General features: G+C 38.6%; 1 protein-coding gene and 3 long non-coding RNA genes across 4 annotated transcripts; 1 reads left to right on the top strand and 3 right to left on the bottom strand.

Moving 5' to 3' along the window:
* Positions 1-1,347: 1,347 nt before the first annotated feature.
* On the bottom strand, positions 1,348-3,922 carry LOC136238673 (uncharacterized). Its single transcript, XR_010693144.1, has 3 exons — positions 3,778-3,922; positions 2,039-2,156; positions 1,348-1,591 (listed from the first exon to the last, which is right to left on the bottom strand). It is a non-coding gene; the product is annotated as an uncharacterized lncRNA (long non-coding RNA).
* On the top strand, positions 3,920-27,441 carry LOC136238671 (kelch-like protein 26). The gene is made up of 2 exons (XM_066029245.1): positions 3,920-4,133; positions 25,844-27,441. Exons 1-2 carry the CDS (start codon positions 4,096-4,098, stop codon positions 27,165-27,167), a joined length of 1,362 nt encoding a protein of 453 aa, XP_065885317.1. The 5' UTR covers positions 3,920-4,095; the 3' UTR covers positions 27,168-27,441.
* On the bottom strand, positions 14,199-15,549 carry LOC136238678 (uncharacterized). The gene is made up of 3 exons (XR_010693153.1): positions 15,280-15,549; positions 14,527-15,219; positions 14,199-14,467 (listed from the first exon to the last, which is right to left on the bottom strand). It is a non-coding gene; the product is annotated as an uncharacterized lncRNA (long non-coding RNA).
* Positions 15,581-16,694, bottom strand: LOC136238674 (uncharacterized). The gene is made up of 3 exons (XR_010693145.1): positions 16,036-16,694; positions 15,825-15,983; positions 15,581-15,702 (listed from the first exon to the last, which is right to left on the bottom strand). It is a non-coding gene; the product is annotated as an uncharacterized lncRNA (long non-coding RNA).

Genomic DNA, 27,441 nt, shown 5'->3' with positions numbered 1-27,441 from the left:
GTATGATTGTATTCCTGCTGCAATTTTAATATCACTGCAAATGTATAAAGTGCTCCCAGTCATTTTCAGCTAAAAGATGATTTAGGAAATTAGGACAATACTGAGCATGACAGTTCAATTTATAAAGCGTCACTGCATCATGCATCAAGTTTCATACCACAAGTTGCTGCAGAGATTTATAGATGTATTCCACACATCATGGAATTTTTCATTTATTGACCAGTGAAATAAAGAATATGCTGGTGTGAATGCCAATCTAATGCAATAAATTATCTGTATTATCTATGCAACAGGTAAGGTATATAACTAACGATTGGTTAGTAGGCACATTTCAAAGTCAGTTTATAAACTACATATATAAAATTAATGTGTTTTGCTTCATGCATACTTACAAAATTCTTACTAATAAATGAGCTTGGCTCCAACCATGCAAAAACTTCACACATCCCTGCATAGCTCACAAAAGAAGTTGGCTTGCTGTTAGACTATAGACTACAACTCATACGATAACAGTGCATTTATATAATTACATGGATTTTAATACCAATCAATTAGTGGGTGTGGCTCCATATGTATAAGCCTGCAGGCAGTAACTGTCGCAAAGACAGAGCTGCCACTCCTATTTAAATATTATCAATACTAGAAAAACGATATAATATATTTATACAATTTTTGAAGTCCAGCTTTGTTAAATACATAATATCAGTCTTATCATAATTCTCAGCAGCAACCTACATTGATTCATGCATACCTGCAGACTGCAATACACCTACAGCTACTGATAATTGCATGACTACATATGCCTATAGAACACCACTGCAACTCTAGCATACATAGTAGTACGATTATATATTGCTACTGTATTTGCAAAATTAAGGTGTACCACGCTACTATTAAAGTGCAATGGTGATATCAGTAGTCATACTAGCTCCTACTTTTCATAACTACACGTGATACATGCATGTCTACAAGTGTATAAATATGTGAATGTGGCTACAGTGGAACCTCTTTTAATGGACCCTCCCTGTAAAGGACACTGTACATTTAACCTCCTTATAAAGGACAGTTACTGAAGTCCCTATAGACCTTTACCAATACAATTTTACCTCTGAAAGAGGACAACCTCTTTATAACAGTAAAATTTCACCAAAATTAGTTGGTCCCAAAGTGTCCGTTAAATAGAGGTTCCACTGTATACTGTTTGTAACTGCTTTACTAGAGTATCTCAATATATAGGTACTTGTGTTTTAGTGGAAGTACAGCTGTGTGGTTGAAGAAACATTGAACATGAGTTAAACGCATGCATGTACGTAATATCGAGAATGACTGGTTGTTCAGTATGTTTTACTCTAAATTAAAATTGATTGTTGTTAATTGACATTACAAACCCACTGCGATAATTCTCAATCCTCTCACTATTCTTTAACATAATTATACATAATTTGTATGAGCAGAATAATTACAATAGTTGTTTTGTTTGTTCTTACTAATTGCAGGTTTATTCAATGTCTGGTCAGACTGATGATCACTCCGAATACAGCAGCAAATGGCCAGCACATCATTCAAACATCATGAAGAAAGAGTTTTCATTCTAAAGATATGACAAAAATGTATTTATAGTGTATTGAACCATAAAATTACTTTAAACCAACAACAGTTACGGATTTAAAATTAACTGATGCGTTGCCAGTGCAGGTGCGCGTAATAAACATGAAAAGGGTCTAAGTAACTTAGACACCTCCAAAAATCCACCAAAAAACTTCACACCACAGGGGTCTAATTAATTTAGTAACCAGATGGCCTTGTGTCATGGCGCCTGAGCGAAGCAAAGGTGCTACTACAGGGCCTGAGGTACACAGTAAGTACTGTTAAGTTGGTCTCATAAAAAAAACTACTGTGTTGACCGGTAATGGTCATGCAGCCTTCCAAAATGAAGAGACAAACAATAGCAATGATGTTACTGGTACACATTTGCTTTGCTTGGAATGATTGTGGCACAGCCATGTAAATAAATACTGGAGAACACATTAATACTTACGTAGCTGGTGAGCAGGCAATGTGTTTAAAGTTCTGCACATCCAGTCCCATCCTAAATTATCCTTATAGTTCATTCCTCTACCTCTGCTTATTTTTTCATCACACGGACTCAGTGATGTCTAGTATCAACAGAATGCACAATAACAAACACTTGATTGCTTTCAATACCAGCAATCAGGCTCTTATGGAATGAACAAAACAACCTATAATATTATCAGCATTGTCATTAGGCTAACACCAAGAAGTGATGATTGGCTTATTGTGAATGAGGCATTCAGTTGTTGGACAAACAGACTAACTGATACAATGCCTCATAAGCAGTAAACTATAGTAAGGCGATGGATCAGGGGAAAGACTGCCTGTCTGATTTACCTTTACATTATATGGGACACAGGCCTTTTGCATCTTCTAAACCAATGCTAGCACTAGTAATCTGTTAGTCTGTGATTGTACCAGGAGCTTTATAATTACTGCTAGGTGCCTTTGTGTTTATAAACCCCTTGTACTAAGTGTTTATATAAAAAGGTAGTCAGATTTTGGAGCTACGCATTCCCACATTGGTACATTTTATTATTTATTATTAACACTTTACAGTGACCAGCACTGAAGGTCTACAACAACGTGTGCTGCAGCCTTAGGATTACCTAACCTAGTTTCAAGGACTTAGACATAATAACATAATATACTATAAGGGTTGGCTCTTCTGAAGCTCTTTAATAAACTCTAATAAGTGACTGAATTTTGGAAAATCACCCATATGGGTGCGCATGAAATAATTAGAATTTTCATGTTTGATGGGTTGCTAATAAGAGCAGGACACAGTTTTGAAAATATTTCAAGTATTATATTGTAATTTAAGGTATTGAGAATGACTTTAAACTGTCAAGAATTAGATTTGTACTATACAGTTTGTGATTTGATCATTAAATACTTTAGGTGTCAAATGTGCCCATATGGGTGGTTTTCCAAAATTCGGTCACATTAAGCAGATGTATCTGTTTAGTTGCATAACCCCAAAATCAATGCACACGCACATGCAAGCTTGGTAATTGTTTCTCATTCCCACCTGCATTACTATTCATCCTCTCGCCTCAAATTCTATTAACGTGTGCACACATTTTGACCCGGAGAAGACTGGCCTTACAGCACAGAAAAAATATTTCCAGATAACTTTAATAAGAAGGCTAATTTCTGCATAGTGGATAACCTGCTTTTGCAGTGGTTTGTGAGTATTTTGTTCAACAATGAACAGCACACCTATCATCCATAACCCCCAGTACAGGCTTGGTAGGTGAGATTTGGGGGTTAGCTACCAACAAAATATCCTGCCAGGTGTGCACGTGGGCCACTGCAATAAATTTTCTATTTTGTATCTAATGACAATTGGTTTACAGATAGCAGCAGTATTCCTGCAGATAACATTTGCTTTGTTAAATTCCCACTTGATCACCACCCTAGCTGCCTGTATGGGCAGTACAGGGTTAGCATCGATAGGTGTACATATATAAAATGACCTCCCTCCCACATAGAATCCATGTCATGGTTGAGAAACAAGTATCAAGTTTACCTGCATGGCCTAATGGCAGTACACTATGTTGTACCTAACAATTTCCAAGCCCTAATGTTGGTCACTTAAGGCTGAATTGTAAGCCATGTTCTGTTCATAATTATACTATTCCCAGGGGTAGACAAGAAGCAGGAAAAACATAATACTTGGTAATACAAGTGCACACATTGTACCTCAAACAATGGCAGTCAACTCAGCTTATTAGACAGTTTACTGCTTCTGTTCATGCCTCTCTCTTCCATGATGTCACGACTCTGAAATCGCTATAAATACGTAATTATTTTTATGAGGCGTTTATGGACTCAACTTGGGTGAACAAAACGATAGCCTGTTTGATAGTCTGGCAGCGCCCCGCCCCTCCGCTTTTAAAGTGAGGGGCGGGCGCTGCCAGACTAGGTGTTTGGTGAAAGCTCAGAAGTGTTATCACGTGATAATAAATTTTCGAATCACGCCCATATTGGAAGAGACAGTTACTTATTCTTCTTACTACCATGGAACAGAAGCGCAACCAAGGAATCTTTTGTTCTTCGTAAGTTATAGATACACTTGCTGTAATCTTGATGTGCACAGTTATACTGTTTCAACTTTGTATGCAGTACTTGCAGAGCTCTCAACCTGTCAGTTACCTTAGAGTGATGACTGAGTTTAAAATGAGTGAGAAATAAGTATGTAGGAGTGAGACATGCTGGTGAACATCCGACAATGTGCAAAACATACTTAGCTAAGGGGTCTGGTGGCCATGTACCCTGGGAAAATTTTGAAAAATAGCTAGATTATACAGATTTGAGAGCATCTTAAAATATTATTATTAATGTAAGTGATAAAGCAGTAAAAACAACTCACTTGCATGGTACAACTATACTATTTAGCTACAGTATGTAACATAGTCTATAGAGTTATTGTTTGCTACTGTGAGCTTTATTGTATTCAATACACAAAGAAAACACCATAACCGGCAATGCTGGCACAAAGGCCACTGTGAAAGGGGAGTAACTTGTACTGAGCTAACCAGATATTACAAGTAAACAACCACTGTGAATAATATTGGGTGCTATTCACTATAGGAAGCCTTAGAGATAAAAATTAAATTTGCTGCAGCATCACAGTGCAGCTACACGTGTATTTGCATGTGATACAAGAGAGCCGGCGCCGTTCACTACGAAATCTCAAGTATGAAAGTATACGGATCGTTGTCGCGGGGTACAAAGATTGTAACGGGCTTGGATTAGACAGTCTGTTTCTGAAAAATGCGTGAGATTTTTGCAAAACCATGCGTGAGTTGCAAAACCAAGAGTGAGATTGGAGTCAAATGCGTGTGTCTCACGCGCAATGCGTGAGAGTTGAGAGCTCTGTACTTGTAGCTAAGGCGGGTACTGATGAAAGCCGAATGGAACGGAACCAATCGGGGCGCGCTAAGTTAAAAATCATTTAAAACAGATTGTGCACTGTTTCCAACTTTCACACAAAAACTAGAATTGTACTACAATCAGTTTGCTTCTACTAGAAGTCATTTGCTCGACAGTTCTATTTAATTCCCACTGCAAGAATGTTCTGCAATTGTCTAAACTGAGCAATGATAATTTTAGCTAAGCTGCTAAACTATTTTTTTGTAAGCAGTGTTAATATAACATACTGCAGTTTGCTAGCTCTCGTAAATCGCTGCCAATAATGCACCAATCAATGTCATGCCCCACCTACCCCAGGTCGGGAAGCAGGTGGGGATTTGTCACCCAAGCTCGTCCCCGGGGTAGGGGCATTTGCAACACGAATATCCGTACTTTTCCATACTGTTGTGATTCCCGGGATAATTAATAGGGGATTTGTAACTCAAAGTTGTCCCCAGGGGTGGGGAATTTGCATTCTCGCATTTGCAAATCCCCAACTTGGGGTAGGTGGGGCTTGACATTGATAGGTGCATAATGGTAGAATTATAGTCGCTTCAGAAAACCAGCAACACTTGTGCTATAAAGGCTTGAATACCGCTACAACATGAAAATACTACAGTAGTTTACCTTTTAGAATGGTAAGGAAGTACTACATCAGGATTAAACTAAACTGGATGGATTTTATTTACACACAGCTTGCCATGTGGCGGGCATTTAATAGAACTTTCGAGCGAACTATTACTAGCATGCCTATGAACAGAAACAAATATTGTGTGACAGTTGGAAACAGTGCACATTCTATTTTTAAACTTGGCGCGCGCCACAACTCATTCCGTTCCGTTCCATTCCGGATTCATCACTACCCCTTCTAAGGCAGTGAGTGGATTGATATCAGTATGATCACATCCCAGTGGTGGATGTAAAATTTTCGTCTGGTTTAGCTTTGCAACAGGGTCAGATCTATTATGTGGACATTAGTGGAAGTCACTCAACCAGACCTCTCAACCTGGAAGCAGACCTGGTCGTGAGTAGGGACCAGTCTATTTTGCTTTTTTTTCTACCTATTTTTCTTTCCAGCAATTCTTTTATTTTTCACCTATTATGCTCCATATTTTGCTCAAGAATTATAATTTTGCTCAGCACTGATCTTTGTTAATTGAATATTTCCAAGTGCAAAGCTACAGTTTCGCCTTAAAGTGACTGTTCTATTAGAGTATCTCGATCAGAAATTACTTCTAACATGTAAAGCAAGAAGCCAGCTAATATTGCTTAACATGTGCGACTGTTTTATTAGGGTATCTCGATTGTCACTTGTTGTTCTTGTAACAATTAGCTATGCATTGTCGATATTTTAGCGTGTCTGACTGTTCTATTAGAGTATCTCGATCTTTTGTGCAATTTTTATGTCCACTTCACAAAATTGCACATATTATGCCAGCATTTTGCTCTTTGCTTTTACCCAACCATTATGCCAAAAATTTTGCTGGCGAAATCGACGGGTCCCTAGTCGTGAGAAAGCCAGCCATGCACTCATCCCCATACATGCAGCTGTGAAGCCTACCATCTTTATTAGTGCATAAACGAATGTACTGCATTCGTTCAATGGTTCGAAGGGTGCATCATTCGAATGACATAAGTGAAGTTCGGATTTTGCGCATGCGCAACCTGATCATATTAGCGAGCAGAAGACCATAAGAATTCAACTGCTCATCACACCATGAATAATTTCACTGTGAGCAGTTACGCTTGAGACACTAGAAAGTAATGGAAGGTGGTTGTGCTAAGTGTCCAACTAGTTAATTAGCTTGCATCATGAGTGGCCACGCCCATCACTAATCGCGAAGTGCAGTTGGGAGAAGCTGTAGAGGAAAAACATTGAGTTTTGTGCTACTGTAAGGTCTTTTAGCAACAGCTACATCTTGTTTTGTGTTTTCTCCAGCAGGACAAGTTAATTAGCTCTCACCACAAGTGGGCACGCCCACCGCTAAGGACAAGCTGTAGAGGAAGAATATTCCTGAGTTGTGTATTGCTGTAAGGTCTTTTAGCAGCAGTTACATCTTGCTTTGTGTTTTCTCCAGCTGCTATATCTTGTTAAACAGACGAATAATAGTGTCAATGTTCTATACCATATGCGTATTTTGTACCATATGCGTATGGTATGTACCATATGCGTATGGTATGTACCATACGCGTACGGTACGCTTTTCCGTTCCATACGCATACATACACGTATGGTACGTACCATCATGTATGTGTATGTTTGTACCATACGCATATATGCATATGGTATGACCATACCAAGAGTTCATAATATATATACTGAGGAGAGTATCCTACCCCTGTAGAAGGGCGTATCGTGAAGTTATGACGTAGCGCTTCTGAGTTCGCCCGTTTTTCTTTGTATAATTAATGATGTCATTAGTTTAACATGGTATCAATTGAACGCGTGCCTAACAACGTCGCTAGCAACCAAATTAACTCTAGCTCTAAGCGTTTCTCACCGAACTACAATTGTTCCTTCATGGGTTAAGACCGCTTCGTAGGCGTTTCTTGCTAGGCCATTCGCAAATACGGCTATACTGGCTATACTGAGCGTAAAATAGTGCTAACGATTCTTGCATTTTTACGGCTGCTTGTACGTCACAAACCACAACATCTTGTCGTTATGTCATAACTTCACGATGCGCCCTTCTACAGGGGTATACGAGAGTAGGATACTCTCCTCAGTATATATATTATGAACTCTTGACCATACGCGTATGGTACAAAATACACATATGGTATAGAACATCAACATGAGAAATTCCATTTGCCAAAGGGAGCCAAAACAAAAACTGGATTAAGCTAGCCGACTGTACACTCAAAATTATGCCACCTACATAATATGTGCTGCCTACATAATATGTAGCTATAGCACCAATATTCATCAAACCTTCGAATGTTGCATTAAAACCTTCGAAGCATAAAATCGACATTCGATTATGCACTAATCTTTATGATGGGGCACATGCACATACATTTGTTTTAACAAAACATGTTTTAAAAGGCACAACTAGCTAGCTATGTGAGTGCAATACTGCATGCTGTTTACCACAGCTTATAATATCTCTATGCTATAGTGTAGCCTACTATATGACAAGAACCTATTATTTTTGCTCCATCGTTGAATCACGTGATATCAGTCTTTCAACTCAGCTGATGTATTGGTTCACCAGTGATTTATCGTTGAAATCACCTAGAGTAATCAGTATCCAGCTGTGGATTTAGTGTTCAGCTCAGATTTTCCGCACAAGTACACCTCACAACAATCGAAATTAAGTAATAAACATTTTTTTAATTAAACCAGGCGCACGCCCACATCTGGCCAAAGGCCGGCTGTGGGCGTGCGCCTGGTTTACTGAAATTGTTTTCGTAAAAGTGTGTGTGTGTACCTATCTACCTATGTTTGTCCGTACGCACCCACGTGAGCAAAATTGTTTAATAACGGTAAAAGCAGCTTTTACATAAGAAGTAAAAGTGAAATGAAGTCTGTATTAAACTTCTGCACAGGTGAACTTTGCTCTGAGGTGGTTTCTTTTTGACGGACTGAAATATGGGTGTGGTGACTTTCCTCAGACTACCTTCCCCTTGAGGTTTTCACATTTAGCAACTGAAAAACAACGGTGTAGGCCTCATACACTGCCAGGAATAGCCTATCGCTTCGAGTTGAAAGGGGGCGTATCCCTTACGTACGTGAACAAAAATGAAGAGCAGCTTTGAGGCTTTGTCGAGAGAATTTGTGGGAAAAAATACGTTAGTCACACTATAAAACAGTTTAGAAGATAGTTTTGTGTGTAATATGTTGGTAAAAGTGGTTTATTTAACAAACGCTTCCTTAGCAGTGCATAGCAACGTAATTGAACGAATTACGAATATTTCATGAATTATGAAATATGAGAATTAGCTAATAATATTATTGCACAACCCAAAACTACCCTATTGTAAAGTAGTAATACATAGTTGGTGAATTCATAGTAGTATATACTGCCTATAGTTAATTCCAGATGAGTTAGCTAGCTGCATGGCACCTGGTTTTTAGAAGTAGCACAACATCAACTTGTTTTTTTTTTAAAGCAATAAACATTATTTTGTAATAACACAACTGGTAGGATTTCACCTAATTCTTCACCTTTCATGTGTGCTGAGTCTTTTCTCAAAAGATTTCACCTTCAAATAGGGCTCAGTTCATTGAGTTTGACAGCAAAGTGACTCATGACACATTCAAAAATGCGGGAAACCGCCAAAATTTCCGGCCCAAAATACAGAGACACCCCACTATTCTTATTAACTGATCATGTGGTACCTGCTACAAGCTTAAATCAAGGAGATTTAGCGTGCCTTAGAAAAATTTATTGAAAATCGTGAGATCAGCAAGCGGTCGGGATATGAAGGCTGAAATCGTGTGTCACACGACCAAATCATGAGAGTTGAGGGGTCTGCTCAACAAGTGTGCTTTGCTCAGCATGCTGTTAGGAGAGTCTGGGGGCACCAACCCCAGGAAAATTTTGAAAAACAAGTTGATGTTTTAATACTCTTCCTATCTAACTAAAAATAATAGGCAATTAGCTAAGGTCACATAAACTTTATTTGTTTTTCATCATGTACTCAAAATAGCAGTGCGAGAGGGTAGATTTTTATTTTATTTTTGCTGAAGGTAGCTACTATCTTTAGAACGTGCTGGATAGCTGCACTCAGCCACCAGTGGTATAAAAAATCCTTGATGAGGTAAGAAAAAACAGCCATGCAGGCAGGATGAGAAACTAATAAACTAAGTTTGTGTATATGTAGCCTAAACAACCATATATATAATTTAATTTATATTCATGCTATTGCTATTAGGGCTGGAAGATAATTTAGATAAAAAGATTATCGAGGTACCTAAATCACTTATCAAAAATATGATAATGATTTTTGTTATCAAGATAATAGTAAATCTTTGTAATCTATTGTATATCAACCATGCACAGTCACTTGTGGAAAGGTGTCAGAACCAGTTTAGGAAGTGGTAAAATTTCTGACTTATCAAGCTCTACATGATTTTATGTCAACAAATATGTAAAACTAAACAGTGCCATAGCCAGCACTCAGAGCAGTGTGTGTGCTGATGGAAATGATACATATGCATACATACACAGGCAAGAGAGTTTAACTGGCATCGGAAAACCACAATACTAAAACACAACTTACACAAAAAAACCAAGTTAAGTTAGCTATATTGGAAGTTTATATTGTAGGTGGCATGGTCTCTGAAGATGACTCAGTAGTGAAGTGAGGCTATGCACAACAAGGGACATGGTGAAGGCACAATTGGCAAATGATCCCAATCAAGCCAATATGGCACAATAGACTCTGTTGTATCTAGAGGCCACTGGTGATGTGCTAGTATATCAGGGGCGTGGCATTGGCACTAGTTAGTACAGTGATCACAGTCTATAATATTATGCATACAGTCATGTGCAACATACAGGAGATAGTTACACATTGTTGTATATCATCTTCTTGCTTATTACAGATTCACAGTAGAGTATAGTTAAACCAGGTGGAAAATAATTCCAGCTAGAAAGCCAGGTGAAGGATGAAGATGTACAATACAAGTATTACATTACAACATACTCATTACCTTGTTGTTTACGAGCGCATCAGCTGGTTGCATGTTCACTGACGCCTGGAATGCATATCCTGCATACAAAATACACAGATACAAACATTTAAACACTGATATATACTTGTAATCTTGTTGTTTACGTGTAAAATGGCCTCTGGCTCTTCTGCAATCATGGACCTGCAATCACTCCATGAACATTTACTAATCTTCTCCTTCACGCAATCTGTAATTAAGCAAGGGTATGGTACTGGGCATTATATAGAATTAGTTATCAGCATGAACAGGCATACTTATATGGTTGTGCCTTCATTCACAGGCGAATCTATCTCTGCTTAGTTCATGTTTGTAGGCCTCTTAGTTTTCTCAAACATTTATTTAATTATGTATTATTATATATGACGTAATCTCGACCACTTTTCCTATTATTCTTAGTACTTGGTTGTATAATCCAGTTAGATAATTAGATTTATAAATACTGTATTGTAATTCACGAATTATTTGGTAATTGTGTTGCTATGCACTGCTAAAGGAACCATTCCTATAACAAACCACTTTAAACTGCATATTACATACAAAAGTAGCTATCTTATCAACTGTTTTATAGTGTGTCTATCATATTTTCTAATGCAAATAATCCTCAGGGCTGCCCTTCATTTTCGTTCACGTAAATGCACCTATCAATGTCATACTCCACCCCCACACCCCCAGGGAATACAGGTCAAATTCCCCAGTACTGGGGCTAAGAAGCTGGTCAAAAACCCCACTATGTCCCCACCTCAAAACAGGGGTTTCTATTAGGGCTGAGCGATACTGCCATTTTAGTATCACGATCGATACTAAAGCCACTATTCATGATACTGAATAGTTCACGATACTTACAAATAAGTCAATCATAGCTGGTGCTACATAGCATATTGCTCAGCATTCCTGCAGGAAGTCCTTATAGGTGATAACAAACTAGCCACTATCATCCTTGTTTACAGTAACAGTTATTGTAACACATGCTTTGAGGTTGTTATGGTGTTCACACCTCTCTGCAGGGGAAACCAGATGGGTGGACTTTATCATTTACAAGAATTCTTAGCCTAGCACTGCATAACAAATGAATTTTTAATGACAGTAATGTACAGGCATGGTATCACGATAGTTAATAACAAAACATCACGATATCGATACTTTCAAAATATCGCGATATATCGCTAAAACGGTAGTATCGCTCAGCCCTAGTTTCTATAGGGGATTTGATTTATGTATTGAAATATTTTTTGGTTCAGCATAATCAGCAAACTGCTGCCATCAAAAGCGTAGAGCTTGACATTGATAGGTGCACAAGTACTGGTAATGCCCCCCCCCCCCCCCCCCCCCCCTTCAACTTGAAAGATATGCCAATTCTGGTAGCCTAAGAGACCTTCAACATTGTTAAAAGTTGTTAAACATCTGTAAAATTGAAAGAAATGACCATTAAGTATATGAAGAGTCACTACACCCTTATTTCAGACCACTCAAAGTGAATGTTTACTACAAACTTTCAATTCTTACATTTTAATGTTTTTGCTTACATGGGTGCATATGGACAAACAAACATAGGTATAGTTTGTTCACGTTCACCTGAGCCTCCCCCCCTTTCTTGCTAATAAGTCTTGTTATGTGGGCCAGCTGCCCAAAACGTTAAGTAGCACTGTGAAGCCTTTTAATGCTGGAACTGTTTAGCATTGATATGGGCAAGAGCAAGTGAGCTGTGAGGGTCATTGGAAACAGCTGAAATTGAAAACTGAAAAACTAAATTTGGTCAAAATAATATAATAACAGGTACCTCTTAACAAAGACCACCTCTGTAATAAGATCACCTGCATAATAAACCAGCTTCTATTATAAGACCACCTCATTATAGTAGTTATGTCAAAGTAGGTCCAACAAATATGGCTAAGGTGTACTCATAATGTAATAAAGTATCAATCAATCAATCAGTATTTAAAAGTTAAAATAACAGCTGCAGGGTTTTACAAAAGGATCTACTCTCTTACTGTGCCAAGATCGACCTAAAGTCCATGGCCATGTCACAAATGAAAATGGAGCAACTGTATGCTTAATTTACTTTGCTGATACTGGATTTGATAATGGATTTCTCATGAATTGTGCATTATTCAGGAATTGCGTAGTTACAAAATCAACATTAATGATCTTGGATTTTATGTCTTGATAATAGTTAGGCACTCGTAATAGGCATCTTTGAAAATTTAAAAACCTGAGGTAACATCACCTCAAGTTTTTAAATCTTCGAAGACACCTATTACCAGTGACTAACTTACCAAGACACAAAGTCCAAGATCATTAATTTAACTAAGCAACTCTTAAATCATACACAATGCATGAGAAATCCATTATTAAATCCAGGAGTAAATTATGCATGTAATTGCTCCATTTTCATTTGTAACATGACCATCAACTTTAGGTCTTGGCACGGTAAGACAGTATATATTTTTATAAAACCCTGCAGCTGTCATTTTAACTTTTAATTACTTACTGATTGATTGATCGATACTTTATTACATTATGAGTACACCTTAGCTATATCTGTTGGACCTAACTACTATAATGAGGTGGTCTTAATAGAGACGGTCTTATTATACAGGTGGTCTTGTGGTCTTTGTTAAGAGGTACCTATTAATATGAAGTTTTCAGTTTCATGTTTCAATTTCAGCTGTTTCCAATGTCCCAAGTTGTGAGGTTTTGAAATATTGTATAGGCTGTGTTTCTCATTATGCCTGCATCAATCAAGACTCACGGTAGTGAGTCGCGCGGCCAAGAAACTACAAAGCGCACGCCCAATTAAAAGACGCGTGGCCACTACTGTGAGTTATTTACGTGTAGGGCCGGTTTCGCAATATTAGTCCTAAATTATACAACATCTCTCAATAGATTTGTATTGCGTTACGTGATAAAAAAATCTTTAGGAGTCGTCATCATCATCATAGTTTTCTTGTGACCTCGCTAAAATAAAAAAGTAACCATCGCAAAATAAAAAATAGGTGTATTTCACTTTATTTCTCTACCTTATGTTACAACTACTGTCACGTTATACCAGTCAACATAGTCGTGTTTGTATAGTCCATCTAGCACTGACATTATCCAATCCTGGTTTGCCTATACGCGTATTTTCTTCAATTAAACCTCTAATCCCTACAATAACTTTTAAAGGCACGACGTGGACACAAACTCTAATGCCTGATAAACAAGTTGTGACAACGCGCTGAACCGTAAGTTCCCTAGGGATGGCGTTTTAAGCAGAAATCTTTTAAATTCCATTTAGTGCCACACCCCAATGCGAGCGTTTATAAATCGCCAGTTGTCTTATGGTGTGAAAAACAAAATCACTAGCGAAGGTGCTTTAAGCATACTCTTCAATTCTCTATTTACTTGTAATTTTTAATAGATTAACCACAAAGGCCGATAAGGTGAATACAAAAGGTAACAAGCCTTTAGGGGTTACCACCTCTATGTAGTATTTACCATGTAGCTTGTGTTTTGGCTTTCGTTGAGTATTATGCACACACAAATGGTGCAACAAAATTTTGTAATGGATTGCTCGAATGTGGTTGGTGGTGTTGTGGCTCGAATGTGGTTCGTGGTTTGCCAGTGACCATGTATGAGTTGGGGTTGTTCCACACAACTTACACAATATTCAAATTTCATGATGGCCATGAAAATTTCTTGCCATATGGTAAACATACAACAATGTGTAACAATGTTAATCAACATCACATCAAGACTTGAATAAAAATAGTTCCAACAATAGTGATGATTTCTTGTATGTCAGCATGACGATACTGAGAACTGTAAAAGAATAAGCAGGCACTGAAGTTAACCTTAAATTAAACACTCATGCAACTGACCTGGAACATTGGTCGCAACACCAAAAACACTTGTTTCGATATCTGATGACACAATCCAGTAGGCACTGAATTAAAAGAGAATGTACAAAAAATCAATATGCCGGGCTGTATCAATAATAGCATGGATAATCAAAATGAACAAAAATTATATCCCAGGCTAAGTGAATGAATAACATAACTGTTGGGTAAGCATGTCAAACCTGAACATTAGGACATTAGTCAAACAAAAGTACGCTATCACAACTTGGTCATAATACAATGTTTGTACCACTGGACTTCACACTGGTTGCCCAAAAATTGTGCCATTCCAGGACAACAGCATAATTATGAAACAAATAGTTACTACAACACAGAAGGCTTACTGTTGTACTGTCTACACTGATATACCATAATTTAAAAACATAACAGGTAGGCATTAAATACAATACACTTAACATCTGGGTACTAGGAAAAAATCACTAACATCACAACATGTAAACTGACCTAGAAATTAACACCTGATGCCACTACAGTCTACACTGGGTATTTGTTTGAACCCATCAACACTATACCCGATACATCTGAGTAGACTGACCTGCAAATTCACATCACTAGTATACAGTGATAATTGATAACTACAAAAACAACAATTGCAATAATACAATTCTTCTGTACGTCAACTGAACTGAAATTCATGACACTCGATACCGAGACCTGTAAAAGAATAAGCAGGCACTGAAGTCAACCTTAAATTAAACACACATGCAAACTGACCTGGAACATCGGTCGCAACACCAAGACACCTGTTTCGATATCTGACGAAACAATCCAGCAGGCACTGAATTAAAAAGAGAATGTGCAAAAAATCAATATGCCAGGCTGTACCAATAAAGGATGGATAATCAAAATGAACTAAAAATATATATATCCCATATGCAGGTTAAGTGAGTAACATAACTGTTGGGTAAGCATGTAAACCAGAACATTAGATCATTGGTCAAACAAATGTACGCTATCACAAACTGGTCACTGATAATTGATAACTACAAAAACAACAATTGCAATAATACAATTCCTCTGAACGTTAACTGACCTGAATTCATGACACCTGTATTTTTGTTCTTGCATGGTCTCAACTTACATATGTACCATGATCACATTCAACTGCTAGTGGATAAACCAGTATGACCAGATGGCCTGCAAAAACCAGCAAGCAGGTGTTAAATACTATACACCTAAAGCCTGGAATATGAAAAATATTATATAAGCATTATTCCACACTGATATAGTAATAGATTATAGGACGTTGTGGAACTTGCCTAAACGTGTAAACTTGAACATGAGGACAACTGCATAATCTGGACACTTGGAATTGTCCAATACCTGATGAACAAGTTAGTACTAATGACATTCACTTCAACATTTTATCCCAGCTGGCTGAATCTCTTGTAACTGAGTAAAAAGTGTTTATTTTCCACCTGCAACCAAAGTTCTACATTTTGATCTGTGGTTGAGTGTACATAAACTGACCAGGAAAATCAGTATGCCATAGCCGGGGTATGGAAATGGTTCCTTTCCTTCTGTTGTGACATTACTTACAGCTGACTGGTAAATGAAATGATCATCAATGTCCCCGTGGACCCCAACAATGAGTATATCAATAACTTCACAAGTTGGAATGAATTTCCTTTCAACATGTGGTGGAATGAATTTCCTTTCAGCATCTGGTGGACAGGTCCATAAACCCTATCGCACAAACACGGTGAATCAGTGTGTGGCGATGTGACACGTTACACAAACTTCACTTCTCGTTTCGTTAGCATTCAAGACCGGCATATATCATAGAGTACCTCGATCAGTATTCTTGACTCTTACTTCTTCAAGCGTTGCTCAAGCGATGTAGTTTCTCACGAGGGGCTCGAGTTTCTCATTAAAGTCAAGCCGATTAAAGTACGCCTCACCATCTAGTTACATTCTTAAACCATTCAATTTAAAACCACGTATCACGAGTGTCCGCTTAAGGTAATTAGGGACTTTCCACGAGATTTCCCCTAAATAGATCACGTGTTAGTTGTCAATCCGGTGGATTCTGGTGGTATACATGGTTCAACAATGCGGTAAGTGTACATATGCTGTCAATAATTGTTTGTGCACTGCTAAACTAAGTTATTTTTGTGTGATAAGCATGCTTGAGGAAAGGTCTGGGGGATGACACTAATGTTTTGACAGCAGTTGATGATGGCCAGGCGAAGAACTGCGAGAAGAACTACTGTGATAGTGTGATAGTAGGGAAAAATTCCTGCCTAGGGGCATTATCTACAGCTACTGTATTATATTGCCGATATGTACATCCGGGCCAAGAATAAAGGTGAAAGTGGTAGTAAGGCTCAATCCTATTATTCTGCTGAACAGGCAAGGGAGTCTGGGACTCTGGGGGCATGCTCCCTCAGGAAAGTATAAGTATTACAACTTTTTTGTTTTAATTGCTTCATCAAGTATAAAAATTTCAGTCAAAAGGTGATGATCGAGGCTCTGGTCTTATGCACTGGTTGGAGTGGTTGTATCGATACTGCACTGTGGCAACCTTGAGGGGTTAGTGCTGGCATTATCCTTGGCAATACTATTCCACCTCCCCGAGTCTTGATGATTGAGTCCTCCATTCCTTTCTCTGCTGCTCCAATCCTGAAGTTGTGACCACAGTCAAAAGGTGACGATCGAGGCTCTGGTCTTGCATCTATACTGTACTGCAACACCCTTGAGGGGTTAGTACCGGCATTGTCCATCACAATACTGTTCCATCTCCCATATACAAGTCTTGATGGTTGAGTCCTCTATTCCTTTCTCTGCTGTTCTAATCCTGAAGTTGTGACCAAAATAATAAAAAATGGTTATAACAGGATAAATGATTATGGTGATAACAATTACAAATGTATTTATAGCTGTGTAGCAACTGTAAACTAATTAGTCACTTGCAAGTTTAATTAGGTGTCTGAAGCATTTAACATGCACAGATATGAGATATATTCGTCACATGCAGGCAGTAAAGATAGATTTACTCTAATAGAACAGTCATACTACACCGTAAATTCATACTTCCGAATTTACGGTGTTATGAAACAATCATTATTATGTATGGATTTTACTGACTCTCCAAGATAATATTCTGCATTAATGTTAATTGCTCATTTCCAAAAAAATTACCTTTTAAACCAAATGTAGAGTCTATCACTGACAAAAATGAGTGATATCCACCCCAAAAACACCTTCGCTGTAAAAAAGGCGCGCCCAAGAAACTACAAGTACCTGGGAACCCAATGTAAAAAAACAAAAAGAAAACAGCTCAGCTGAAGTGAAAAGTAACTGGTAACTTAAAGAGCTGATATCTGAAGTGGCCAAGAATACAATTACTAAAGTTTAATCCATGCAAGAACACCTTGGCTATAAAACAGGTGTGTACATGAAAGTAACTGGCAACTGAAATGGCTGATATCTGAAGCGGCCAAGAATGAATGGTCATATGCAACTAATTCAAAAATTTAACACTGAACCTTTATAATTCAGCTGTGTTCTATATTCACTCTTGCTGCATCGTAAAGTAATTTCTTTTAACTCTAATTGGCTGGTAATTTGGCCGCCTTTTTTTGCTCTATTATACTGACTATTAAAAAAGGCGGCCAAATTACCAGTCAATTAGAGTTAAAAGAAATTACTTTACGATGCAGCAAGAGTGAATATAGAACACAGCTGAATTATAAAGGTTCAGTGTTAAAATTTTGAATTAGTTGTATATGACCATTCATTCTTGGCCGCTTCAGATATCAGCCATTTCAGTTGCCAGTTACTTTCATGTACACACCTGTTTTATAGCCAAGGTGTTCTTGCATGGATTAAACTTTAGTAATTGTATTCTTGGCCACTTCAGATATCAGCTCTTTAAGTTACCAGTTACTTTTCACTTCAGCTGAGCTGTTTTCTTTTTGTTTTTTTTACATTGGGTTCCAGGTACTTGTAGTTTCTTGGGCGTGCCTTTTTTACAGCGAAGGTGTTTTTGGGGTGGATTTTAAGTACCTGTACCAAATTTTAATAATGGATCACATGAATGTACTATTTCATGATAGGAGGTACAGGATGATACAAAATTGAGATAAATTCATTAGCCGTACATATAAATGGTGGAAGTCCACCCACCCTTGTTCAACAGGGTGCATGGATGTACTCTTCAAGACTAATAGAATAGTCAAGAGACTAAAATAACAAGAGTCAAGTGTATAATTAATAACCTCCGACCCACATCACTTTTTTGAGTATTGAAGATTCAGGCATGTAAACAAGTTTACAACATGAAAACATGCTTGTTCCAGTACAAAACCATTGAGAGTGAGCACATGTTCACTTCTTTGATATTACTACATTTGGCAAGGGGCTCAGGTGAACCCGTACTGACTATAGGTATGCACACACACACACACACACACACACACGCACACACACACACACGCACACACACACACACGCACGCACACACACACGCACACACACACACAGCCAACTGAAGTTGTTTAGCAATACCAGGGCCCTAAGTAGGGACCAGTAACCAGAGCTTATGATAACATCCCAACACCAGACAAAATCCGGCCAAATTGCCTAGATGTCTGTCCATAATGCAATTTGTCCGGACATAGTGTCCCATCAAAGCAAAAGGATGGAGCCTAAGGGCTGAGCTGGCATGCTATCAACAATAACAGTCACTTGGTTGCCAGGAGATATACATTCTTACAACCCAAGGGAGTGACCACAAATGTACCAATGCCAACCCTCCGTTGTACTGTAACCACATAACAGCTGCAGTAAGGCATGTGACATCTTATCACTATAATGTTCATTTGCTATGCTACAGTGAACGTATTGGGCATTCATCTTCCACATGTCCACTAAATTTTAGCAATTGTCCAGCCAATTTTGGTTTGCCAGGACATTGTGGCAGGACAACAGAGAATCCTTATCATAAGCTCTGAGTGACAAGCTGTTGTCTTCACACCGATCACAGTAGTGACAATGTCATGTCAAATCCCCCTGACGGTGGAACTGTACACATACACGCACACACACACATTTTTACAAAAAAATTTTTGGTGTTCCTGGTTTATTAGTCTTCTAAGGTAACACTTGATTGAATAAATACAATAGAATTATTGCATAAATCTGCGTGACATGCAATGCATGGGGTGCAACATAGAATTACTATAATGTAGTATGATTTTTCATATCCCTTCAAACACCTGATTTCCTTCCATTCTACATAAATTCACCTAGGCCTACTGATAAAAGTAAGTTTTGGCGAATTTTTGCAGAATAGTTACCAGGCAGTTTGATCCAGAGTTAAAGGGTGAGGTCCACTCTAGAACATTGTAGTTGTAGCTTCAGTCTAGTCATAACAAATAATCGCTCTCCAGCAATTTTTCACCATTTACTCTTACCATTAAGTCTTTAGAAGTAGTAGTAATCAGTCGTAATATCATTAAACATTAGAACAGTACTGATTTTATAGTTGTATTTTACGTATGCATGAAGAGGCCTGATAAGGGTGGTGCTAGAACAACATCAAAAGTTAATTAAGTTGTTAGCTATACATAATAGTAAATGTTGTTTATACACTTGGCTGCTAATCTTCAAACTAGGTAGCTTCACCCATTGCCCCCTGCTGTAAACTGATTTTGGGCATGTGCCTTAGAGGGGATTTCAGTCAAAACCAATGCAACCCCCAGTATCTGACACTGCATCCAGAACTATTATAGATTTTAACCAACTGTAAGTTTTGCCTACCACTGACTGTCAACACTTTCTAGCCTTAGTGATTCCGATGTATTGATGTACCAGTGGAACCTCAGTTATCCAAACCACATCCATACCTTTAAAACTGTGTATAAAGAACTTTAAAATAGCATAAAGAGTATTGGTAAAAATATCAGTGTTATTCAACTACCCTAATAGAATAGTCACTACTCTAATAGAGCAGTCATTTAATTTCATAGCTCAGTAAATCCAGATAAGTGGGTCAAGATAACTGAAGTTCCACTGTAGTATATACTCCACTTTGTAAATGTAGTACCATGCAATTTTCTGTCAGGTTTTAGAATGATGCAGTGTGTTGTGTGTGTGCATGCATGCATGCATGGGTGTGTAGTGTGCATGTGCGTGCGTGCGTGCGTGCATGAAGCTCAGGATCGTACCAGATGGCATTCACTATATACTTATATGGACTAGATAAACATGGGATGCTGCCACCTTTAAACAAGCCCTTTATTTGTGCCACCTTCCATCGTTCATTTAGAAGAACACAAGGCATAAGTGTACCACCACTTGTCCTTGTCAAAAATAGGAAAGAGTGACCACACCCCTGGATGGCATCATCTCATGCATATGATGGCTGGCTTCAAGTCAAGTGTGTGTGCGTTAACCTTACTTCCAGACAGCAACCAATGGGAGAATAGTTCATTACATTTAGAAATCATTGGTTTGAGGGAACTCGCTGCAGCAACAAACCAGTCAGGTTGCTTCCTACCGCCTAGCTTTATATAATGAACACGGTGTTTGCAAAGAATAGGATCCATCAGTACACTGGGAAACATCCATGAACCAAGGTGTGGTATTGCATTGACTACATATTGATGCGCCATTCACAATGACCGTTTTGCACTGATGCTAAGGTGTTTTGCTCAGCTGAATGCTGGACTGATCATAGATTGGTTTGTGCTACACTAAGGCTTGCTCCAGTTTTCAGGAAATGAACTTCATGTAAGCAGAAGAGGGTTAATGTTGGTCCTTTACCAACTCCAAACATACCTCTTACTCCCAACTATGATGGATCCATGTCTTCTCCACATCGAACTCTTGCATTAAGGTCTCCCATCACTAGTAAAAGATCATCAGGGGGTGCTGAACTGATCACAGTCTGCAGATCATCAAAAAAACTGATCCTTTATCTCAACAGGTGCTCAATGGGTTGGGGCATAAACACTAATGATGGTAATGTTAAGTTTGTTAAGAGTCACTTAGACACAGTTGTAAATGAGCAGATACAGCTAATTGCAGACCGAATCTCTCTTAAATCCCTCCATGTTTGTGCCATCAAGGGATCCAGCACAATAGCAACTCCTTCACCATGCTGGATAGTATCACCAGCCTATGAGAGTGAAGCACCATATATCCACCCACTTCATAGACATTATTACCAAGCCACTTGGTCTCACTAATACATACTACACCCATATGAAAACATTTCACTTCTTGTACCAGAAAATTGATCTTCTTGTCAACAGATACTGGATAACCCTTAGATCAAACAGTAGCAGTCTTTACTCCACCATCCATATTGACAAAGCTTCTAAAATTCCAGCGCCCTACACATAACCTTAGGCAGTTAAAACTGCCACAGTGCTTTGTGATAGTGACACACGGCTTCTGAAGCGAAGTTGCAATGAAAAACACTAAGGGCTCGCTACACCGGACCACTGTAGTGCAAGGCTCTAAGGATTCCAGTGGCCACTGATTAAATCAGTACGAGAAGCCACAGGAAACTATATCCTAAGAGTGATCGGCTTTGGCTAGTAATTTTTTGTAAATACAAACATTGCCCAGGTGTCACCAAGTGGAGGCACCGATTAACATAGTCTTCAGCCAGTGCACAGTGTTCTGTTATTAAGAAAAGAGATGGGGAACTATGTGTTGGACTTGAAGAGACTTTGGGTAGATGGAGAGCAGACAGCACTTGATGAAATACAGCAATTGACAATAAGGAGTGAGCTAGCCAAGCCTCCTGATAGGGATGAGATATTGAGGGCTCTTGGACAACTTGCTGTGGGTAAGGCTGATGGTATCAATGGTCTATTGCCTGATGTTTTAAAGTGTTAAGGTGGGCCATTTTTGAAGTATATCCTCAAGTAGTTTCAGACCATTTGGGAGGAGAGATGTGTGCCCTCAGGGTGGAGAGATGCTCTGCATCCCTGTGCTGAAGAAAGGACACTTGTCCTGTTGTGATAACTGGAGAGGCATTAGCCTCTTGGATGTGATTGGCAAGCTGTTTGCCAGGGTACTGAATGATAGGCTGCAGTTGGTAGTAGAAGAAACAGTGTCAGATTCTCAGTGCAGGTTCAGGGCTGGCAGAGTTTATGTTGGCATGATATTCTGTGTTCGTCAGCTAGTGTAGAAGGCCATTGAACATAATACTAAATACTAAAGTGTTTTTGCTGTTTGTCATGACTTGCTATGATTCTGTATCCAAAGCAGTTCTTTGGTGAGCATTGCAGAAGTATGGTATACCTGATGATGTGCGGTTTCTTCTTCTTGTGTGGTTTCTTTGGTTTCTTCTTCTGCTACAGTGACAGCTGGAGGTGGAAAAGTCTGAGCCATTCTCAGTTCGGAATGGTTGCGTCAAGGGTGTACCATTGCTCCCACTCTGTTTATCCTGTGCTTTGGGTTAGTGATTGATAGATGACTTAGTAGGGGTCAAGCAGTAGGTGTGAAAGTGCAGTTTAAGCTGGGTGGGAGGTTGATTGGAGGATACCAAGCTCTTTTGTACTGTCAGAGTTCTTATTTGCAGCTGCTCTGGTGTGCTCTTTCAGAGAGGATATGGTTTTGGTTGCCAGGATGTTAATGATGTAGCTAGCGATCAAGTTTGATCTTACCCTGAGTGTCCCTAAGACAAAGCTGCTGGTTGCTGGGATTGGTCTAACTGATAATGTCCTGGCCCCATTGAAATTGTATGAGTTCAAGTATTTGTGCGATCATTGGTTAAGGCATGTGGTGGGGTAGTTGGTGAGTAGGATTGTGCAATCATCTAGAGCTTTTGGTAGTCTCTGTGACTCTGTATTCACTGGAGACCAAGAGGATGGTGTATAGATCTGTAGTGTTGGGAGTGTTGTTATATGGTGCTGAAACCTGGGCTCCACCCAAGAGCTGGTTAGTAGGTTACACAGGTTCCACCAACGATGTGTTCGTTCAATCTCGGGTGTTAGCAGATCCATTCAGTGGAAGAAACACCTTACTGCTGCTGAGCTGATTAGTAGATTTGGTATGGTAGTGAGTAGTGATGACTTACTAACACAGTGCAGGCTAAGATGGTTGGGAGATGTTGCTAGAATGTCAGAAAATAGGCACCCAAAGAAGCTGTTATTTGGCTGGTTCCCTCAAAAGTGTCCTTGGAGGGACACAGTCCGAAGAAGTAAGTGTGGGATAGATGAAACATCATGGCATAAGGAAGATCAGGATCATACCAGATGGCATTCAGTGTGCACTTATGGACTAGGTAAACATGTGATGGCACAACCTTTAAACAAGCCCTCTATTTGTGCCTCCTACCATCGTTCATTAAAGAACACAAGGTACATAAGTGTACCACCACTTGTCCTCATTGAAGATAGAAAAGAGGGACCACATCCCTGGACAGCATCTTTTCATGATGGCTGGCTTTGAGTTGAGTCAAGTGCAAGCGTGGTGTGTGTTGTGTGCGTGTGTGTGTGTGTGTGTGTGTGTGTGTGTGTGTGTGTGTGTGTGTGTGTGTGTGTGTGTGTGTGTGTGTGTGTGTGTGTGTGTGTGTGTGTGTGTGTAGGTGTATACCGTGCGTGTGTGTGTACTGTGTGTGCATTGTGTAATGTGTGAGTGTGTGTATTTGTGGGTAGCTATGATGTATAATGTAACAGTATCTACAGCATGTCAACCTCGCCATCCACTGAGGCATGCATTATGCATAATTGATGGGATACATGATGCTAAAGAGGAACTGGTGTTTAAATTGCCATCTGGCTAACCTTTGTCTTGTTTCAGCTCCAACACTGCTCACATGTTGCTACACATTGATCACATTTTATCAGTATTTTTCTGCTGCTTTCCTCTAGAGTGTTTGTGACATTAATGTTTTTGATATGGCCAGGGTATAGTGATGAGTACATGTGTTATTTATCAGGTGGGGAACAGTACTGTGTTGGCTTTACAGCTTCATATAAACACATAATTTTATACATGGAAGCCATAGGACATACCCCCTTAAAACCTGTACACATGTTCACTCAGCTGATGCATATATCTACCTCATGGTATCTCTCTACAGTAACCACTGGTTGGTTCATAGCATTAATCGCATGCCATGCAGTTGCCTGAAAATCTTTGTGTATTACTCTAGGCCTTCTCATGGCAGTCTCGTCCTTTTGTTCCTTGTGATCATTGTTGGACCGACATCTTACCTATCAAATTCAATCCTTTTAGTGAAGCATGAAGTCTACCGTTAAGTTGGATAGAGCCCATGTATGCATATTACTGAATTGCCTTTGTGGTTAATTCCATGGTTTTAAATAATATATTTATCCCGAAATGTTAGAGAGTGCTGCTATAAATTAATATAGTTTTACAAAGAAGAAACCAGCTAAAACAAGTGTTTGCTTGATCGAGATACTGACATTAGGTGCTATTATACCAGCTTGTTTTGTAGTTGGACACTATGATCAATTGTAAAGTTAATAGCAATTAGCAATTGAGTGTTTCTGTTGTGTTCTTATGCTACATCTGAAATGATGGATGGCTAATTCATACTACAGTTCAGTCATTCATACATATATATGTGCAATGATAGGCAGTACAGACTATGAACATGCATTATCAACTTTGTTAAAGTGCTGAAGACAAATAAAAGTGCTGTTTAGACTTTCTTGCATGGACTTTATGCTAGTGTGTATGTGTTTGGATTAGTGAAAACTTTACTCATATTGCTCCAGTCTACCCCAGCTGTGTCAATGGGGATCTTGTGTTAATGGAAGAATTGAAGTAAATGTCAACCATCTGTGTATCAATAGTGGGAAAAGTTGAGTCAGGAGTTTATGTGCTCACATCTTTACCTATAAAACATGATATATACAGCCTATTGTGGGGTGTTAGTCATATGCCCAAGAGGATTTTCCTGCACTGACATTAAACACCTGATCATGAGTAGTGCATGCAGGGGGTCTAGAGTTTTGCAATAAGGGATTCACACCAGGGCAGTAGGTAAATAGAGCAGAGGTCTGGGGGCACAGTCCACCTGCTGTAGTCATTTTATAAAAGCTTGCATTTGCAGCAGCAGCATACTTACAGTTTCAAAAGTGTACATGTGTAAATGAAATTTGTTCAGAATTCTTTACAGTGTTGTATGTGGTGACTGTTCTATTAAACGTGATTATCTTGATCTTGCCAGTGTATAGTTGCAGTGTAGATGCAGGACATATAATACATCCATTCTCATGACAGCTGTAATAATTTTAGTACTTTAATGACTGAGCAATAAGTGTATACATTCATTTCTATCACACAGTGCTGCTAAACGGATATGTCTAAGTGGCATTAGCTTCATGCAAGGAAGTTCAGACTTGCCTACTGATGTAACCCTCAAGTTATCTGATGGGAGTATTGCAGCTAATAAGATGTTACTGGCCCTTGTGTCTCCTGTCTTCAAAGCAATGTTTTATGGTGACTTTAAAGAAGCAAATTCTACTGTGGTAGATATACCAGACAAAAAATTGAGGATCATGCAGATGCTGTTGGATGCAGTTTTTAAGGGAAGTTGTGAGATGGACAGTCTTGATGATATTGTTCCACTGATAGAGGTTGCTGACTACTACCAAATAGAGAAAAAACCACTACAACAAATGTGTGATGAAGCGATACTTACACGGTTTGAAATGAATAGCACAATAGATACACAATTATTGTCAAAATGTGCCAAAGTGATGAGTGAACAAAGCATCAAAAAGGTTGTTGAAATGGTCATGAACTTCACAAAAAGTAAATTTACACAGTTAAGTGACCTTCCTGAGCAAGTACTGCACCACTTGCTTCAAAGGAATGACATTGACTGTGAAGAAGTAGAAATCTTCAACTACTTATATGATCATCATATTATTGGACAGCGCAACCAAACCAAACTGTCTCAGATAACTGCTAGTCACTTTGCACTTGTTAGATTTTCATTAATACCTCCCCAGTATTTATTAACTGAAGTGATAAAATGTGAAGTTGTAGATAAAGAACAGGTACACAAAGCTATTGAAAACATCTACACAAGTTGTGCTCCTTTGGGACAGAATGATGGAGATGTTTATCGAAATCAGGAATTTGGCCAGTACCCAAGAATGGCAAATTATTCACTGAAGTTAGAGTGGTCTGCAGCAACCAGTGAACAAGTTTCCATTACCTACAAGACCGACGAATATGATGTGGAGTATTCCCTGAAAGAAAAATCCCTTCAAGATGTTTTGGAATCATCACCTCTGAAGAATGGAATATATTCTTTTGCTGTGATGGAGTTTTTGGAAGGAGGGTGTAGGTGTAAATATAATACAGAAATAATTGCGTTAAAAGTCATTGGATATTATGCAACCCTATGCACAATACCACTGTCACAATATAGCATAATTACGATGAATAATCAAGATGGCTGCCTTTTCTTAAAAATCATTGATGGAATGTATCGATGTCATAGCGTCAAATCAACCACCAGTCTTACTGGCCGCACACCTATTAAACTCAAGATAGTTAACATATGTGATCGATCATCATATTATAATGCTCGGAATATGTATTCCTTTAAGATCATTCCTGCACACAAATTAAAACTCAGATATACTGCAAGGTACTAGATGTTTTTCTACTAACGGTAATTTAACAATTATCGTTATACACTTTATGACTTATATATGTAATTTTTACTCTTAAGGCTTAAACCATATGCATTTATAAAGTTCAGTATATACATATTAGAGTAATACCATGCAACTGATACTGCAACATAGCACTACTGATATGTTTTTTATACTTCGTATTGTACACAATCATTTGCAATAATTATTTTATTTTCTGTAGTCAAATTAAGATATTCATGTAAAAAAATTTTATTGAAGAATTTACTTTCTG

This window comes from Dysidea avara, chromosome 11, assembly GCF_963678975.1.
Source record: "Dysidea avara chromosome 11, odDysAvar1.4, whole genome shotgun sequence".
Classification (NCBI taxonomy): Eukaryota; Metazoa; Porifera; class Demospongiae; order Dictyoceratida; family Dysideidae; genus Dysidea; species Dysidea avara.
The sequence above is the reverse complement of the archived record's forward strand: the minus strand, read 5'-3'. Positions and strand labels throughout refer to the sequence as shown.

What these genes read in the sequence shown, in the direction of transcription:
- LOC136238671 (XM_066029245.1), top strand. Translation starts at nt 4,096, where the DNA reads ATGGAACAGAAGCGCAACCAAGGAATCTTTTGTTCTTC. An exon ending in CAAGGAATCTTTTGTTCTTC is followed by an intron (nt 4,134 to 25,843) that starts GTAAGTTATAGA and finishes TCTATCACACAG; the next exon opens with TGCTGCTAAACGGATATGTC.